Here is a 19,986-nt window from a genome sequence, read left to right on the forward strand (position 1 = left end):
GGGGATATTCTAGAGGAACACAGTATGTAAACTTTATTGGGTGAAACATATTTTGCTTTTTTTGTTATTATTAGATCTATCTGTTTAGAGTATACTAGAGAGAATTGTTATTATTGAATGAATTTGAGACCTTATTTAGGAATGGTTAACAGAACATAAGATATGATGGACTGAATCATTAATGATTAGAATATGTAAAGGTTACAGTGAGATAAGTTAGCAAGAATACTTGAAAAAAAAAAAAAAAAACATCTGGAAATTCTTCAAACACACACACACACACACACACACACACACACACACACATATATATATATATATATATATATATATATATATATATATATATATATATATATATATATATATATATATATATATATATATATATATATATATATATATATTCTTTTTTCTCATTTTTTAGACAGCCTTGTTTCGCTAGTCCCCTATTCTAGCGAATGGGGGATGTAAGGACGCGCAACACACCGCTATAAACATCTAGATTAGTCTAGGCCGCAACTTGCTGTGAAATGAGGGAAGATGGGACCCACACCTGCGCTAAGGCCTTGGCCTGCGCAGAGGGCAGAATTTGTGGTCATCCTTCATTGCACGCCCACACAGCAAGGACGTTACCTCCTGGACCGGCCGGTGATTTTGTTCCGCTGCTTGGATTTTTTCTGTCTCGCCACTTTTCTTCCATGGTGAGTGCATGGTATTTTGTGCTTTTGTGTTTGCTACTTCTTTTTCTTTATTAGGAGGGAGTAGTTGTGGTGTTTACCACATTAGCTAGTTCGGCAGTGGTTGGTGGAGGAGCTATGCCGCTTTCTTCTCCCTCACTTCGTCTCTCAGCTGAGCTGCTTAGCTTCTCTGAGATCTTTCAGGAGCTCGTGGGAAGACTGTGTTTGTCCTCTCCTCCCCACCGTGTTTGCTTTTCAGTTGTTGGATGCTGCCCTCGTCTGGATGACGCCTATGGTAATGTGTTTCCTTAAAAGTTTGCGTTGAGGCTGGATGCTTTGTTTTGTTTTTTTCTGCACCCCTCTTGCTTTCCCTACGTCACTCCTGTCTGGTGTTGACGAGAGAGTTATGCAGAAGAACATAAGAAAATAAGAGAATCTGCAAGAAACCATCAGAGCTATGCGTGGCAGTCCCTGTTTGGCCTTCTCTGCCTGGCCTCGTGCAGTCGTTTGAGCTCTCTTTCGAGCCTCGCCATGGACGGCGCGTTCCTTAGCTGGTGTTTGTGTATCGAGCTTTCAGTGAACTCGAGCCTACCCCTTTGGGAGTCCTACACCTGGTAAAGATGGTCGGGTCCATCCTCAATGAGGTTGGAAGCACCCTTTCCCTACCTCTATCCCCCCAAGGGGTTAGGTGCATTAACGACCCTTACAGATTTAGGGGCGGGCAGTTTTATGGGTCGTAGTTTATGGCCTTGTCTTGAATGAATGTCTCTCGGAGAGAAGACGGGTCTACACTCGGAGTCCGCCCAGCTTGCATTGCTCTACAACCTCTGAACCTGGTACACGTCGCCCATACTTATATAACCCTGGCTGGCAATCTCGGGGCCTGCAACACGTTCCCCGTTTTTACGTCGCCTTTGCTGACGCCCGCGCAGATACTACGAGTATAATATGCATAATGTTGCTCTGGCGACCTCTCGCCCAGCTATACATGGCTCTACGTCGACAATGCTGGCAATTTCGCGAGTTGTCGATTTTCCGGCCAGCGACACTTGTTTGCTTCACTTTTGAGCACTTGGCCTTTGTCAACTAGGTATTTCTCAGTCTATTTACCCATGACCATGACCCTTTTGACTGAGAGAATGACATTCCTTGCTTCTCCATTTATTTATTTTTTTTTTTTTTCTCACATGGGGTTTTGATCGGCTTCCTCACGTAGTCTTTGCCTGTTGTGTTATTTGCCCCTAATGAGGCTCCTCAGCACGCCCTCCAAAAGTACCTTTGCTCCTCAGCTCGAAGGGCCTGTGCTAGATCAGGGGTCTGCTTGGGTTGGTATGACGAGGAGCTGGCAGTGGTCATTCATCTTTGCCGGAGACGTAGCCATTCTAACATGACATAATTTTGGGTGGCTACTAAGTGTTTGTGAGTAGATGTTAATGAATTGATTGGCGAGTTTAGGGAATCTGGGACAATAACTACATGCGACACTGCTCCAGCAAGTAGGACACTCGCACACAGTCCCTAAGGTAGTGTTCCAAGGTGGTATGCGAGTTACTCGCTGCACACAGGCGGCAGTCTCTTTTCTTCCCGGTGTGGCGATATCAATCTGCTAACCGATGGGATAACCTAAGCATATCCAAGAACACAGCACTGCACACCGCACTGATAATTCTCGCTTGGCTTGGTGACCACCGCCTTCCTCTACCTCACTGAACCACCTCACGGTGACACGCCGTTGCACTTTGATCCAAAGCTGTCTCATGATTCTGGGAATGACCAAATTTTGAGTTAAAAAGTGGGACATTATGATTATATATATATATATATATATATATATATATATATATATATATATATATATATATATATATATATATATATATATATATATATATATATATACACACACACCTCTGAGTGTCCTGCGTGAAATGAGTGTAATGACTTCAGCTTGCTTGCATTACCTATTTGAGGCGAGTTAGAAATAAAACTTAAACGATATTATATGTGATTTTTAGATACAGTCACCGCATAACACTGATAACTTACCACCTGCCTCACCATTCTCTCTCTCTCTCTCTCTCTCTCTCTCTCTCTCTCTCTCTCTCTCTCTCTCTCTCTCTTCATACAGTCACCGCATAACACTGATAACTTACCACCTGCCTCACCATTCTCTCTCTGTCTCTCTCTTCACACACACACACACACACACACACACACTACAAAGTTCATAAACAGCTAATTAAATAGTAAAGTTTGATGAGATTATCAGTTTTTCATCTGAAGTGGGACGACCACGAAAAAGCGGGACAAACATTAAAATGCGGGACATTTTGCAACAAGCAGGACAGACGTTCAAAATACGGGAGTGTCCCGCCTACAAGCGCGTGACTGGTCACTTAATGTATGGCTCGTAGGTCTTGCTGCCGTATCTCCTGCCTTGTGACAGCATAGAGATTGTCTTCGTGGCATCCGCGTCAACGAAAGTCGCCTGAGCGGCAGCCCGCACGTCCTCCAAGCAGATTCGAGGTCCCGGAAGTTGCTATCCGCCTTGTGAATCCAATTCCCGTGGTCTCGCCGCCCCTCATGTTGGAAATGGAGAGCTGTGGATATAGTCGGAATGGTCGGCATTTATGCAGGTCTTGATGGTGAAGATCACTGTCATGTATTTACTTGATGACCTCACCAAATTACGGCATTTGTCTCCTCGCCTGTTCTGTCTTGGTCCACTTGGATGCGGCCAGTACAGCCATCAGGGCGTCATTCAGGTGAACATCACTCAGCGCCATGGGAGGGGGGCAGCGAAAATTTGACAGCTCAGATAACTCATGGAGCAGGAATCTGTCCGACTTCACTGATGTAACGAGAGAGAGAGAGAGAGAGAGAGAGAGAGAGAGAGAGAGAGAGAGAGAGAGAGAATTTCAATTTAATTTTTTGCAGACGACACTCCGTGGATATGTCGTGTGGGGACTGCCTACCTAATCATTAGTTATTGTAGTGCTATTGCCTTTCCTCTTCTTCAGTAATTGCTGTACATCATTGTATTCTCAGCAGTTTCCACATATTCCCTCTTCTATCCAAGCAGTGAGGTATAACTTCTATCCCATCTACACCCGATATTTTTTTTTTTTTTCTCATTTAAGGGTTCCAATTCTTTTGCGAGCATGGGATCTGTACTGAACAAAGTTGTGTGATGACCATCCCATCTTTTCTTAACTGTCTTATCTAGTGGTCAGCTGCTGCCTAACTGATTTACTATCTGTAGTAACTATTTGTAGTGAGGCAAAAATATGAAGGATGACATTAACTATTTGTTGGCTATAAATGCGAATTTATCAGATGGAAATATTAAACGTGTGCAAATTGCTATTAGGAAATCTTTAATACATAAGAAAATACTTTGTTGCTCCAGGATATAAGTATTGTACAATCAATAAAAATAGCTGTGAATATGAAGATGTGCAATGTTCTGTTGCCCAAGATTTAAGGAAGTTTTCATAATACATGTGATATACAGGTGTGACCCCGGGTAATGAAAGATGATTTTATTTACACAATGAGGTGTCTTGAGGAATAGCTGAAGAGACAAAGTAATCTGCAGTTTGCTCATTCACATAATACAGGCTGTGAATGAGTTGCCTAATTATATACAGCATGTAAAATTTCATCAACCCCTCTGCTTGAAATAAAATCTTTATATTTAAATATAATTTACATTTAGTAGATTACAGATGCCAAAGTTCAAGTATAAGATACTTTTGAGTAAGGCTTTTAAAAGAAAGAGAAGTAAAAAAATGTCTAATGTTCAAGTTTGGTGATGACTATGGTGCTCTTTTCCACAAGTAAAAGTTGGTTTCTTCTACCATACTATATGCTGTTGTCTGCATACTTTTTCTTTTCTATAAATATTCTATCCACAAGTGATGCTGGGATGGGAACCTACTCACCCTTCTCCTTTATTCCTATACTCAAAGTGGTGATTGAGACTTGAGAGATGTAGTGTGAATTTGCCCCTCAGAGGTGGCGCCACAGTGGCAACTGGCACCAAGCACAGCTCAACTGTGGATAAGTCCATTTATGGGAAGCACTCTGAGGTGCCTGGCTAGTGTGTGTGTGTGTGTGTGTGTGTGTGTGTGTGTGTGTGTGTGTGTGTGTGTGTGTGTGTGTGTGTGTGTGTGTATATATATATATATATATATATATATATATATATATATATATATATATATATATATATATATATATATATATATATATATATATATATATATCCTGGCAGCTCTTGGGGTTTCTGTTCTGATATGTATGCATTTAACATAAATCTCAAGTTTGTCACGGCACCTCAGAGGCCTCTTGAGGGCAATGGGAAGAACCCATAATACCCTGATTTTGATGGGCCTGGATGTGGGTGGCCATGGTGTTAGGTGGTGGAATAGGGTCAGAACTGCTGGTTTTGGTTCCGAGATATTGAGGTCTCTCAGCCTAAGTCACTGAACAGCAACTGTTGCTAATAATATGACCAAAACAAATTCCTGTAATAGGAATAGCTTTCCCAGCTTTCCTGTGGGGTGATCAGCTGCTGCCTTGTGGAATGCCATCATGGTCATCCCCTTAGGGAGAGTTCTAGGATATATATATATATATATATATATATATATATATATATATATATATATATATATATATATATATATATATATATATATATATATATTAGCTAATATTACACTATGCCTGTCTGTAAGTCACATATCAAAACTTTTCCATGCTTCTTATTGGCAAGCCTAAAACTGACAAAAGCAACATTTCCCTGCATGGGACTTTTGGAGTATAGGAACTAAATGTTTTTATCTATGATTTCTTACCTTTGGAGTTATGCTTCAGAACAAAGACTTATGTCATCAAGAACTCCCTGCATTCATGTGTATATTCAAAAAATTTTCCAAAATTTTTATACAATAAATACTACAGTCTGTTCCCTAGAAGCTGAACTGAGCAAGCTGAATGCGTTTATATGAATTTACAGCATGAGTGTTAATTGACTACTGCCAATATATTCATATCTCACTGATTTGCTATTGGTTGTAAGAGCATCTTATATGATATCGTAAACATTAAAAGACAATAATATTTACGGAATTCCAGTCTATCAGAATATATATATATATATATATATATATATATATATATATATATATATATATATATATATATATATATATATATATATATATATATATATATATATATATATATATATATATATATATATATATATATATATATATATATATATATATATATCAGTTCCAGGCCTTGATCCGCAAACCAAATTTTTCGTGAACCAGAAAATTTTTTCCATTGAAATTAATGTAAATACAATTAATCCATTTCAGCTTCAGAAATATGGTATTTTTACATATTTAAGTGTTTTTTTGTGATGAATACAGAATAAAACTGAAATACCCATCCTTTAACAGAGACAAATAACACTAAATTAAATAAAACTACTGTAATTTACCCTTGTTTATAGTTGGTGACATGTGGATGGTGAGGAAAGAGAGGAAGAAGAGGAAGCTACCTAATTTCTGGTAAAACGCTGCTGCCTGCCTCCTCCCCTCTCTAACTCGCACACCTGACAGTAATGTCAGCAAAGCCTTTGTCAGTGTATTTAACAATTCCTTATTTCTTATGATAGGCTTGAATCAGGTGATAATTACTGCCTTTTTATCATTTGTGAAACATGGCAAAACACTCTTATTGCAAAATCAATAAAATAATAAAACAAAAATCAGTTGTGAATATTTGGTAATAGCCAGTCAACACTCAGCTCATAAAACCCACAAAATCAGACATTTTGCTCAGTTCAACTTCCAGTGAAAAAAAAATATGTAAATTTTTTATGCATCAAATGCTACATTTTGGTCCTCTATCCTATTTTTCACATCACGCATCATACATTGTCATTTCATACTTCACTGAACAGCTCAATTCCTGTTTTTCAGAGCAGTGAATTGGAAAACAAGTAACAATACTGACTAGAAATTGGAGACTCTTTTCCATATGTATAAGTATGTGAGTGTGGGGATGATGAGAGTTCGAGTGGGATCATTTGTACATGTGAATCTGAGAGTCTGTGATGAGACCAGCCTCTCTGGCATCATCTACTGCCTGATAGTAGAGATCAAAATTAACATATGGAAGGATCCTGCCATCTTCGTCTAGGGAAAACTGTGTGAGACTGGGGTTCTGGAGATAAGATGATTCAGTGGAAGTGGTATTGGTGTCAGTGGTGTGTAGGTCCCCAGAGTGGACAACCCCATCCAGACAGTCAAGGCGATGGCCCTGTCCTCCAGGGAGAAGCCGAGCATCTGGCAGTTCTGACAAGACATCAGAGTCCTCACAGAGGGTCATGTCCTCACTGCTGGAGGAGGAAGACAAGTAGTCCTGCAAGATAAAATTTGTTTTTCCTAGGTGGTGCTTCTCATCAGCTATTTGAGTCAAATGAAATATAGATCTTTAGAATTTATCTAGAAAATGCATTTTTACTCACAGCAAAATGCTGTTAAATTTTTAAGATAATGTCGTTATTTACTGAGTATCTAGAAACAAACCTTAAATGCTTCACTGATCTATAATGGAAAAATTAATTGTGTTCCACTACTGCTATCTGCTTAGCCACACAAATTGTTTTTTTTTAAACAATCACTGAAAGTTCCATACTGCAGAAGTGACCTCACTTCAGTCTGTATGAAAAAATATTTTCACACATAATAACCAGCCTGAAAAAAAGCACCTTTTGTTGTGGTGGTGGACGAATCAGAGGTCTAGGTGGGGGACGAGGGGAGGTGGGACCAGGGGTGAGGGCACCACGCAGCTGGAAGTTAAAGTTGCGAATAATAAGGCTGATGTCATCCCTGAAGGTGACATTACTTCGCTTAGTGAGGTAGTTGTCATGGTGCAGTCGTACCACTTTGTCCACCACAGTCTGAGCCACACTGGTCAGGGTTGGCTGTTCCACAAACTGAGGAAACAAGTAAAATGTAGTGTGATGGAATGAAAACAAACTGAAAACTGAACCAAACAAGCTGAAATAAGTTATCTGTTGAGGGGAGTGGGGGCGTCATCTAGCGCAATGCCCTAAAGAAGAGGGAGTCAAGTTATCTAGAGTTAAGAAAAAATATTTGATAAGGAGGATGATAGGGTTTTTCATATCCTATTTAGAAAGATCAATCAAGAAATCAACTCTTATATGACAGGTAAATTATATGAAAACTACTACAAGTGGTTAAAAAATGGGTTAATTTAATATATTTTTGTTATGCAGTAGTATACTATTCTACATGTTTTTTTTCCCTTTTTCAGTAACGAAATTAAAATCTATGATGAAGAAAACAATACAATATTCAAAAACATAATGTGAGAGACTCACCTGCTCCACCACCATCTGGGCAATTTCCTTATTAACTTGTTCAGATCCTGTAGAATCTTGATAAGACTTGTAAAGCCCATCACTCATCAGCAGTAGGAAACTATAAAATAACTGCTATGAGCATGATTGGCATGATAAAATGCAGTGTTGGTAGAGATTAAGGAAAGTATTTCACCTCTAATGTGGACTAATAATGCAGTGAAAAAAATATTCTTAATATGCTAAATAAACCAAGAAATCCAGCATGAGAATTGTGGGATGAAATACAAACATTACACTAATTCACATGTTTACAAGTTTATCTCACATTTTGATTTAGGAAGGAAAGATTGTGTGTAACTAATCTTCCAAGAAAGAGAAGGTTGAGTGAACTGTACCTATCTGAATCTTCAGAAAAAGCTGCGGTAAACCCTTATTATATCGAACTTCGTTATAGTGAATTTCGCATTTATAGAACATAATATGGCCTACAACCTTCTATCTGATTTATCAAATAAAGTTGGTAAATGAGGCGGAATGTTCAGTAAGTGGTGGCAGCAGCAGGGAAGTGAGTGAGGGAGAGTGTGGGGTAGTAGTAGTGGTAGTGGTGGTGGTGGTGGTGGTGGTGTGCACACACTGCATCCACACACACTCACTGCCTCTGCCTCAGTCTCCCAGCGGCAGGTGAAGTGGAAGGTTGTTGCGCTTGTATTTATGTATAAATGTACATATGTATGTATGCATGTATGTATGTATGTATGTATGTATGCATAGTATGTATGTAATTTTGTTTACTTGTTTGTTTGTTTGTAATGTATTCTTCTTTACTTAAGCACAGTAAAAAATAAGTTTCCATAGAATTTGTTATTTATGCCAGAATAAAGTATATGTTACATAATTTACATTCAATCCGTGAGTTACCAAAATTTATATTGAGGTTCATTTCCGAATACCAAACTTCCCCCTCATACATCAAACAAAGTTTGGTGTGGAAGGGAGGGGAGAATCCGACCACAATTTTTTTCTAATTTTCCCCTTTATCATCAGTAGTTTCCCCTGCAATTAGGTTGATATACTGAGGGTTTACCATATTTGACTGCATTTGACAGTGTCCCTCATCAAAGGCTAATATGAAAATTACAAAAAGGAGGAGTTATAAAAAATTTTAATATGTACGTGTATCTAGGTATATAATGTAGACATCTTGACTTGGTTGCCCACCCTTTAAGAGGATGGTAACCTTATGTATATATAATTAGTTAAGTATGTAAAGAGGTATGAGAGATAAGAATAATTTTGATTGTATTGATGATCTAGATAAATGAAAGTAGACTGGGTAGGAATTAATGCTGAATGATAATAACATAGTAATAAAATTAATTTTCAGACACACACCTTCACTGACCATCCTGGTGAACTAGCCTTTAATCCTGTTATCCTCCATGACTTTAAGCAGTTAGTGCAACACCCTTTTTTGCATCCCTGACTGTCTTGGAGATATGCCCAATCTAACCACTAATCCTTCTGCTTATGCTGTCACCCTATCTTCCCTGTTGGACTCCTCTGATCACAACATTATATCTGTATCTTGTTCTGTTACTCCAACCCCTCCCCAGGACCTCCCAAAATGGAGATGCCTCTGGTATTTCAAAATGGAGATGCCTCTGGTATTTTGCCTCAGCTAATTTGGGGGGACCTTAGGAGATATTATTCTGATTTTCCTAGGAATGACTACCGCCTCCATGTCAGAGACCCGTCTCTGTGTGCCGAGTGCATAACAGAGGTGATAGTGTCTGGCATGGAGGCAAACATTCCTCACTCTTTCTCTTGACCTAAACCTTGCAAACATTGGTTTAATACACACTGTTCTTGTGCTACACATGATAGAGAGGTAGCCCACAAAAGGTACTTGAGCCTTCCATCATCTGAATCTCATGCACTTTATATTTCTGCCCAGAATCATACCCTCTGTTCTCCAATCAGCCAAAAATTAATGTACATTAATAGAATTAATAGAAAGTGTCAAAATCTTTCAAGATCTAACTCCCCTCGTGACTTCTGGCACCAAGCAAAAAACATCTCCAATGACTTTATTTCTTCACTTTTCCCTCCTTTATTCCAACCAGATGGCAACACTGCCATCTCATCTATCTCTCAAGCTGAACTCTTTATTATTCAAACCTATGCTAAAAAATTCTACTATGGAAGCTACCATCTAAACTGGAAACTTCCTATCTCACCTCTAGCTAAAACAGCTTCTATGAAGTTAGGTGTTCTGAGTTGTCTTTGCCAGTTTTTCTCATCCTCTTCCCCTCCTCCTACAGCTGCTAATTCTGTACAGGGGTCTTATCCATCCATGTATGGAGTATGCATCACATGAATGGGGGAGGGGGGGTCCACTCATACTGATCTTTTATTTTAGACAAGGTGGAATCAAAAGCTTTTTTGTCTTATCAACTCCTCTCCTTTAACTGATTGTCTTCAGCCTCCCTCTCATCACTGCAATGTTGCATCTCTTGCTATTTTCTATTGCTATTTTCATGCTAACTGCTCTTCTGATCTTTCTGATGCAAGAGTTAACCAGTATTCTCAATCATTCATCCCTTTCTCTGGTAAACTCTAGAACTCCCTGCCTGCTTCTGTATTTCCTCCTTCCTATGACTTGAATTCTTTCAAGAAGGAGATTTCAAAACACTTATACTCTGTTATTTGATAATTCTACTTGGCATTTCTTCTTTAGGAATTGGCATTTAAGTGGGCCTTCTTCTTATTCCAAATTTTTGTTGTTGTTGGCCAGAGGCCCTCTCAAAAAAAATAAATAAATAAAAATAAAAATAAATAAATAAATAAATAAATAAATAATTACTATCTTACATTATTCTAGTATATATGACTGTTCTAAAGACATGCATTACATACTATTCCTAAAACTAATTTCTATCAATACTTGTTAAGGTGATCACTGACCTACAAGATTCATCAATGGGCAAACATGTGATGTGAGGCTCAGCGATGACTGGTTCTGAGGTGGCCAAGCTTAGGATGTCAAACTCCTTGTAGCCACCCTTCACAAAGTAGTTGCCAATACATCGAGTCAGTTCATGGTTACCAAACTTTGCTCCTGTACAGGTGTGGGAGGAAGTGAGTCGTATGGAATTATGGTTCAAGAAGCCATGATATACAAAGCAAAACTAACATTTTTGAGGATCAAATTAGGGAATTATTTATTTAATGGTGCACTCATGCCATCTGACAGCTTGTATCATTTCCTACTATTGCTTTTACTATTAGAGCTCAAAGTATACAGTGGTGACCTGAAAGGAATTAGTTCATCCCAGCATCTCATTTGTTATTATTTCATTATATAGTCTACTGAAGTACAGTGATAATTTGTGATCCAAACTTAATTGGTTCTCTTGGGCTGTTCGAATTGGGAAGCAATTTATCCCATTCAAATTAATGTAAAAAATAAATTAATTAATAAAAAAAAAGTTTCAGGTCCCATAATCCTCCTATTTTTCTTCATTTTAATGGGTTTATGTTATGCCCAAAACATGGAATTGAATGAAAATAACCTAAATTACAGAAAAAAATAAAGTAAAAGAAAACATGAAATACCGTATATTTTGGCACATAAGACAGTTCTTGAATAATCCTAAAAAAATAAACAAAAACTGTTTTCAAGACTGAAGACAGCAGGAACTTTTGATAACTCATCATTTTGAGGTTGATGTTTATTTACAGTGGTATCTTTGTAAAATTTTGTCATTGTCTTTATATCTGACATACAGGAGATGACAGGGAAGGAGGCTGAGACCAGATGAAAGAGGAAGAGAGAGGAAAGGAACAATGGGAGGCAGGGACATATGGGGAGGGAGGGAGGAAATTTGGAGGGATGAAGGAGAGGGGCAGGGAAAGGAGAGGAAGGGAAGGAGATGGGGAAGGGAGAGGGAAGGAGGAATGCTATAGCAACTGACTGCTTGAACAGGTGTTTGTGTACAAATTGGAGGATAAAATTTGTTTGCCAACTTCATTCAAATCAGGAGTTGTTTGAATAGAAGAATGTACGAATCATGAGGTATGACTGTATATAAAGATAAATAGTTCTCAGTACTTAGCACTAAATTTGCTAACCAATACAACTCATTGAGAAAAGAACAAATAATAAAAAATTTAATTTGCATTTTAATCATTGTGGATCCATTGAAGCTGCCTGGCCAAAAAAAACCCATCTGTCATTCAAGGAAACATTCCTTGTATAATACTGGACTAAGGACATACTCAGAGTTACTAGTATCCTGCCTACTGCAGTATACCTATTCAAGGATAGTTATTGGGAAAAGACTGGCATTAGACCATTTTCATGGTGGTGCACCTTACTAGTACAGTACAGTCTGTGGGTTGGAACTAACATGAGGAGCTGCTGTGACCACCAGCACCATGTTTTCACTACTTTTTAAACAAATTGTAGTTTATCTTTAGTTTTGTTTTGTTTTATGGTTGAATTCTAATTATTAGATCATATTTGTACCCAAAAGTGAAGTCTTAACAAATAATCTGGTGGTCCATGTTCCTTCAAGAAGAGTACTATGCAGCCTTGCCAGCTGCTGCTGGCCCACTTGTTAGAAGGAAGAGAATGTCAAGGGCCATTCCCTTGGCATATGCTCCAGACAGATAAGCAGATAGATAGAGTGAACTGAGTCCTGTGCCAGAGACATACAATAATATCATATCAGTTAGCATTAACCATGCCTAGACCTGTCTTGCAAGGTAGTCATAAGTAAGCAGTTCTCATCAATGAAGCATGAGTTCTTCCTTTTCTTTGAACTCCCTATAACCTGCCTCTACCTGTGTTCTCTCCAGCTCCTTATGGCTAGATTTGCTTACATGAAGGGCAGATAAAGTTAAGCCCATCCATATAACCCTAAGAAATATGAATGGTACGTTTTGACAAACTTAGCCTTTCTGTAATACACACTGTCCTAAGTATATTCAACATTAAAGCTATTAAAATTAGTGAAGGTGCAGTGGATAGTTAAATTAGGGTTGTAAAGAATATAATGGATACAGAACAACTGGGCAGAATATAAACACTCCCTAAGAGATGGAAAGAAAAATGCTTCTAATCTCTTAATATGTTATAAAAACTGTTACTACCAACTAATTAAAAACTGTATGATCCTTTCATAGCTCCTTATTGTGAGAGGGTCAACTTCATTATCCCATTTACTAAGACTAATTAGGAAGTGATTCCATGTCCCTAAGTCATTTCCTATTTTTCATTATTAAGAGTGGATTAGGAAGACACCAAGTGACACAGATGTCAGCAAATATAAATATAGAGAATGTGACCATAAAAACACCAAGTCTATTCTGTCCATAGCTGCTTAATCATATCTGCAAAGGTAAATGTTATGGAAGTCCAGAGGCTGTTCACCTGACATCTATTTGCTATCAGAGTTTCTATCTCAAAGATGGGTAAATGTAAAACATGTTAAGAACTAATAAAAATACTCCTAACCTTTTATTTTGGATGCTGGCAAATTTAGGGCAGCAAGGCGCTGAATTTCATCATGGCTGCTAGTGGTGTGGTCTGCTGTGAGTTGTCTGACCTTCAGTACACCTGATCTGTGGGGAAAGAGCCATTCTCAATCATCCTACAATGAGAAAAGACAAACTGTGAAAATTTATTTTGAAACACTTATGTTTATAATAGTCTACAATACTGTCATTAATGATGCCGTGACATCTTAACCTAAATCAATCAATCAATCAACCTGTCTTTCTTGCAGAGCAGTGCACGTGAATCTCCCAAATTGCCCACATAGAGAACACCACCATGCATCAGCGCCACCACTGCTGTTGTGCCTCCACGTATTTCTTGGTCAAGGACCTGTGGTGGCAGTGGAAGGATGACAGAACAATCTAGTTTGCATACAAAGAAAAGAAATACACACATCTATTTATATACCAGGTTGACAATCTCATATCACATATGGGATGGCCCAGACAAAGCACCATACACTCATATATACATCATTCACTCTTAGCACCATCAATCTCTCATGGAAAGGGGTAGTCTCATGGATCACTCTGGTAGCTATGTATAGCAAAGCTGGCCACATACACCCATAACAAGGCCCAACACCAAACACACTTCACAATGAAACTGTTCCCTACCCAACACCTACTCCAAGCCTGAAACCATACTAGATATAGAATACTTCCTATGGAGTGCCCCTCACCCTAACTGGGTCTATACATTAATGGGCCCAGCCAAGAGTTGACGAGACAGTGTCACTTTCAGGTGCTCACAACTGTTGCTCTCCATTCACCTCTATTAAGCACAGTTATTCCTTTCTCATTCAGTGTTCTATTCAGATCATTCACCCACTCCACCTGTGGCCTTCCTCTTAACCTTTCACTGTGCATATCTGATCTCATTATTCTCTTTAATAGTTTTATGTCCTCCATTTTCTCCACATGTCCAAACCATCTTAACAAACACTGATCTGCCTGTCCACCCAGCTCCCTCAAAACATCAGTTGTTTTTATCTCCTCATTTATTAACTTTCCATGTTGCTCCACACGCTCCATTAACTATTTATTCTCTGCTGCTCCCATGTTCTAGCACCATATAGCACAGTGGGCACAACTATTCCCTCATACAATCCTCTTTTTACACTCATACCAAGTGTCCTATGTTTAAAGATCTTTTCAGTCCATCAAACACTTCTCTGCTTCCTACACCCTGCACTTCACCTGTCTCATCTCAACATCCACTGTAATTGTTGATTGCAAATACTTAAAATAATCCACCTCTTCCAGCCATTCTCCATTCAATCTGACATCCATCCTTTTACCACTTAAGCATTTTATTACTTTACTTTTACTACCACCACCAGTCTTTTCAAGTTTGTCTTTAAGTCACCCACCAGAGCTGTATCATCAGAAAATAGTAGCTGACTCAGACCCCATACCTCCCTGCTTACAAAAACTCAGGCAACTGCCTAAAACCCTCAATATTCACTTCCTTTACTACACCATCCATATAAAAATTGAACAATCACAGTGAAATTACACATCTCTGATGCAAACCTACTATGATTGCAAAGAACTCATGCCATCATCAACTCTCACACACGTCCTGTTATTTACACAGAAACTCTTCATTCTTTCCAGCAACCTGTCTCCAATTCCATATACTAAATACACACAAACCATAACAAAATAACTTTTTATAACCATTTCTGTATTGCCTTACCCATACTTTTGTTCAGTATTCTTTGTATCTCATGATAATGGTATAGATATAAAAGATCAATAATAGAGAAATATTCCAAAATAACAAAAATATTAATGTGTAGTAAGTAAAGAATGAGCATGAAACAAACCTGTACATAAAAGTATTTTACATGATTTGAATAAAAATTTTAAGTTTAACTGTAAAATATCAATTTGATAGCAAACAAGTCCCCAACACACCAACCTGCAGTCTGCTGACAGTTTCTGGAAATTTTTTGGCTACCTCAAACTGGGACATTCCATCTGGGATCTTGTCAAGGAGCTGAGTACGCTCAGCTATTTTGGGATCAACAGATTCAAGAAAGGCATTTTCCACTGCTAGGAAAGCCTCTCGGAACACTTCCTTCACATCTTCCTCGCTTGTTTTTCCAGTTAGCTGTTCAAAACTTAACTCTGCTGGCATCCTCTGCAGATGAAGAAAGAGAGAAATTAATTTCTGAAACCTCCAAAGAAGAGCCCAAGGGAATACTAGCTACAAGATAAACTGTATTTGAAAATAGAATTAAGTGATTAGTTTTATAATAATTTAAGCGTATCTCTTGTTATGCTGCATCATTTCCAAAGTCCTGCTAAATATCTGGACAATAACAGCAAGTCTCCTACCTGTAGGACCGATGCACACAAAAAAATCTATTTAATTTCATCCCTATACCTTAGTTATAATGAGACATTATTTTTACTCCTCCATTTCTTTTAATGATATGTCTGGGAATTTTTTTTTTTATATTATCATCTTTATTATCCAAAAGGAATTCCTATAGCTTACAAAATTCTTTCAGCTGGTAAAGCACACTACATAAAATTTTGCAGCCTTAACCTCAAGTATCAACCTTTCCCACAACAATGATTCTATTCTCACCTCTCATAATTCCATCCAATGATATGATATTCCATTAATGATATGTCTGGGATTTTTTTTTATATCATCTTTATTATCTAAAAGGAATTTCTATAGCTTGCAAAATTCTTTCAGCTGGTAAAGCACACTACATAAAATTTTGCAGCCTTAACCTCAAGTATCAACCTTTCCCACAACAATGATTCTATTCTCACCTCTCATAATTCCATCCAATGTTCTGTTGATGTTACTTAATGTTTAATACTGTCATTATTTATATTTTTACTATGATTCATTGTGCATTTTATCAACAATCATTATGACCTACTTCCTAATTCTAATGATTCTAATCTAAACCTTAAACTTTTACAGAACTTACCTGTGAAGCAAAGTAAGCTGCCTTTGCTCCATCATGTCCATCAAACACTCCATAGAGGTAAGTGCTATTTTGCTGGTCAAGGCAGAAATGGATGCTGCGGTCTTCATACTCATGTTCAGAGCACGGTGTTCCATCCTCCCTGTACATCTGATTGGCTGACATGCCCACACCTGAAGGAACCACCCACACCCATACTTCACAAGGCTGTTATGAATAAATTACTGGATTTTTACCATACTGCATTACCTCTATGGAGCAGAGCTCTACATATTTATAAAATTTTAGATATAACCAGCCTTTGAGCCAACAGAACACATCTATCTAAATGTTATACCTATGGTTGGTGTACCTGATAAATACATGTCATAACTCAAGCCAGATCTTACTGAGCCACCCTTTATATTGCAAACTTTACATGCATGTATTATGCACAACTCCAGTTGTGTCCATATCAGTGTACAACTGTTTGTACTCTTAATATGGTACATACAACAATAAACACTTACTTTGTTCTGTCACTTTATTGCTGTGGCTTCCAAGGCACAATCAACTACCTCTAGTGATCTCAAGAGGATGATTATGACTAGGCTTAGGTTAATTTATCAGATGAAAAATGGCAAAATATGCATGCAAATATGCACCAAAAATGTTAAGATATGCACTTAAGTATCCACTTATAAGGAAATAAATATTTATTGTTATAATAATTAACAACTTAATCATCTTAAATTATTCTTCAGTAATTTCCCCAAATGTTTACTTCCTATAAAACATGTCAATGAGTCAAGCTTCTAAATGAAGGTTTATATTACAGAACAATGTACTGATAAAACCATTTACACAAATCTATCACACACAGATGTTCAGCATTCACTCACTAGAAAATCAAGGCCAAGCCATCCACATGCTAGTCAGCCACAGACACCACTGTCTATGATCCTACTAATTATTGTGAGATTTATGAATAAATTAAAACACTATGTACTAAAGCAGATATAATACACATAAATAATACCCATGATTTTCCATAAAATATGGTGTAAAAACAAAACATGAATATGCACACAACCTCAAAAGTGGTTAAAAATATGCATTTGCATATGTCCACATACAAATGCATAATCATTCCAAGTCTAATTATGACCATGGTGATGGAGATAACCTTTGTTGAAGCTAATGAGAGAGAGGCCTGAGCTAGAAGCAGATTAATAAATATGCAGTACTGTATGACCTTTTCAGGTTAAGACATGATGGTAATTTCCATTCTTAAGGATCAACATCTCATCTTTATACTATTTTATGATACTATTCAATTTCCTGTCACTCTAATGTCTATATATGAAGAAAAAAACCAAGAACCTAAAGGTATGAATCTATTCTAGAGTAATTTTTGGCTATGAAGCTAATGCTATATCAGTAGGTACCTAAGTAAATAAATAAGTAAAAGTAGATATGATTACATTAGAGAAAATATTCATATGATGGAAAATAAGACATGTGAGTACCTGAAAGCTTGCAGATGGGAAGGCCATCTGTCCAGGTATCATTATTTCTGATTCCTGTCATCCCAAGGGAGGTGGGCTTGATGGCTTGTGATGGCATGTCCACTCAACACAATCTGAAAAATGCACAACTTTGAACAACAGAATTTAGTGTTCTAAACATGAGAAAAAGAGACACCAAGATAGATGCCTCACTAGGGAAAGATCATGTGGGAAACATATGGTCTTTGAATATAAGATTAATTTTTACCTGTGTCTATGAGGACTTTTAGTGATACTACTAAAACAGAACTTCACTAATCAGAGGATTGACCCTGCATGTCAAAATAACTCTAAGCAGGAGGATAATGCAGCTTTAGTGGGATGCCAGTTCTTCTTAGGTAAATTATGTGGTACCATTTCCTTGTGCTAGTTCAGTTAATAATAGGACTGAATATACATTGGTTACACTTCTAGATGTCAGTTTGACCTGTTTTTTATGTCTAGGAGGAGCCACTGTTACTGCATGCAAAGATACTTGTCAAGTGAGAGTACTAATAATGGTGACACCCAATTAGTGTATATGTTAGGGTTATGATATCATACACAATATGGAGTATCTGTTTAGGTTATTATTATTTATTTATTTATTTTTTCTTTTTACGTAATAGGGTCACTGGCCAAGGGAAACAAAAGAGAGAGAAAAAAATCCCACTGAGGTGCCAGTCCTAGAAGAGATGTCAAAAGAATCATACAAAACTAAAAGATGTGTCTTGAAACCTCTCTCTTGAAAGAGTTTAAGTCATAGGAAGGAGGAAATTAAAATAAGGCCACGAATGTTGCAGAAGTTAATGAAGAAAAAGTGTCAAGACACTTAGGGTCGATACCAGAAGAGCATTCTGACATGGGGACATTTGTGGTCCCCTCCCCAGATAGGGACTCCATAGGTGTAGGAGTCACCATACTGATTCTGAGGTTTGAGTAAAGGGTGTATATGTAATTAGGTGCATGAAGTTTAATGATAAGTTCACAACACCCCCTGATCCAGTGCTTAAGACCTCACTGGGAGTAATTATTGTTTCAGTAGGTGTCCACTGCCTCTTCCTCCTATGATGTCATAGTATGTTGGCTACCTCTGGTTGCCTTTTTTTTTTTTACCCTTATGAACCAAGACAAAATGTAAACAATGTGTTTGGAATACGGCCATAAAAAATGCAGATTCAATGGCTCATACCCACACATTTTATACTTATGTAAAAATACACAGATAATTATATACCAAAAGAAACCTTAGAATCTATATTTTCTTATGATGCAAACATAAATTTTAAAAAATAGTGGATAATCACAAAAAAATATATAACATTAAAAATATGTCTTATGAAGGGTGCAGGAAGTAGGACGTCTTATTTTTGTGTGATATAGACGTGAAATAGCATGGTCTTGTCTGTTATGTATGGATATATGGTCCCTGAAACACTCATGTATCTGTAGATATATATAATTATTAGTTATTTCAATAATAAATCAATGAAATATGATCTAATAATAAGTATACCACCATCACACTCACTCACAGGCAAAGCAAGGTATCCACATTGTTTACTTTATCACATAATACAAAAAACATCCTGTGATTGGTAGGGTACACCAGCTGCTGGAAACAATGGGACAACAATAGGGCTGGATACAGAATGCACTGACTCAACCAAAACATACATCAAGCTCAGAACAGACTGGGAGATTTAAACCAGGCCAAAATATTGGCCTTATGGGTTTTGGTGGTTTAGCCATTTTTTTTGGCCTCATGGCTTATAAGGGTTAAACTACAAAATAATGTGATATAAATGTAATATCATGCTTTAACAATAAAATAAATTTTGTCCAATTGAAAG

At 37.5% G+C, this 19,986-nt stretch overlaps 1 protein-coding gene and 1 long non-coding RNA gene across 3 annotated transcripts in view; one reads left to right on the plus strand and one right to left on the minus strand.

Annotated features, from left to right (window-relative positions):
• The first annotated feature begins 479 nt into the window (after nt 1–479).
• LOC135112696 (uncharacterized) overlaps nt 480–19,986 on the plus strand; it is a 22,749-nt gene continuing 3,242 nt past the window's right edge. Inside the window, exons 1-2 of the long non-coding RNA XR_010274536.1 lie at nt 480–704; nt 16,604–16,667. This is a non-coding gene — a long non-coding RNA (uncharacterized LOC135112696). The remainder of the gene's footprint in view (nt 705–16,603; nt 16,668–19,986) is intronic.
• Nucleotides 4,041–19,986, minus strand: part of LOC135112695 (TGF-beta-activated kinase 1 and MAP3K7-binding protein 1-like) — a 24,102-nt gene continuing 8,156 nt past the window's right edge. For both annotated transcript variants that reach the window (XM_064027358.1, XM_064027359.1), the window contains exons 3-11: nt 18,116–18,228; nt 16,611–16,780; nt 15,578–15,799; nt 13,866–13,981; nt 13,610–13,716; nt 11,056–11,209; nt 8,110–8,209; nt 7,474–7,701; nt 4,041–7,124 (exon numbers count right to left, since the gene is read on the minus strand). In XM_064027358.1, the coding sequence (XP_063883428.1) occupies nt 6,786–7,124; nt 7,474–7,701; nt 8,110–8,209; nt 11,056–11,209; nt 13,610–13,716; nt 13,866–13,981; nt 15,578–15,799; nt 16,611–16,780; nt 18,116–18,212 (1,533 nt within the window). In that variant the 5' untranslated portion in view covers nt 18,213–18,228 and the 3' untranslated portion in view covers nt 4,041–6,785. The remainder of the gene's footprint in view (nt 7,125–7,473; nt 7,702–8,109; nt 8,210–11,055; nt 11,210–13,609; nt 13,717–13,865; nt 13,982–15,577; nt 15,800–16,610; nt 16,781–18,115; nt 18,229–19,986) is intronic.

Source organism: Scylla paramamosain, chromosome 24, assembly GCF_035594125.1.
Source record: "Scylla paramamosain isolate STU-SP2022 chromosome 24, ASM3559412v1, whole genome shotgun sequence".
NCBI classification, from domain to species: domain Eukaryota; kingdom Metazoa; phylum Arthropoda; class Malacostraca; order Decapoda; family Portunidae; genus Scylla; species Scylla paramamosain.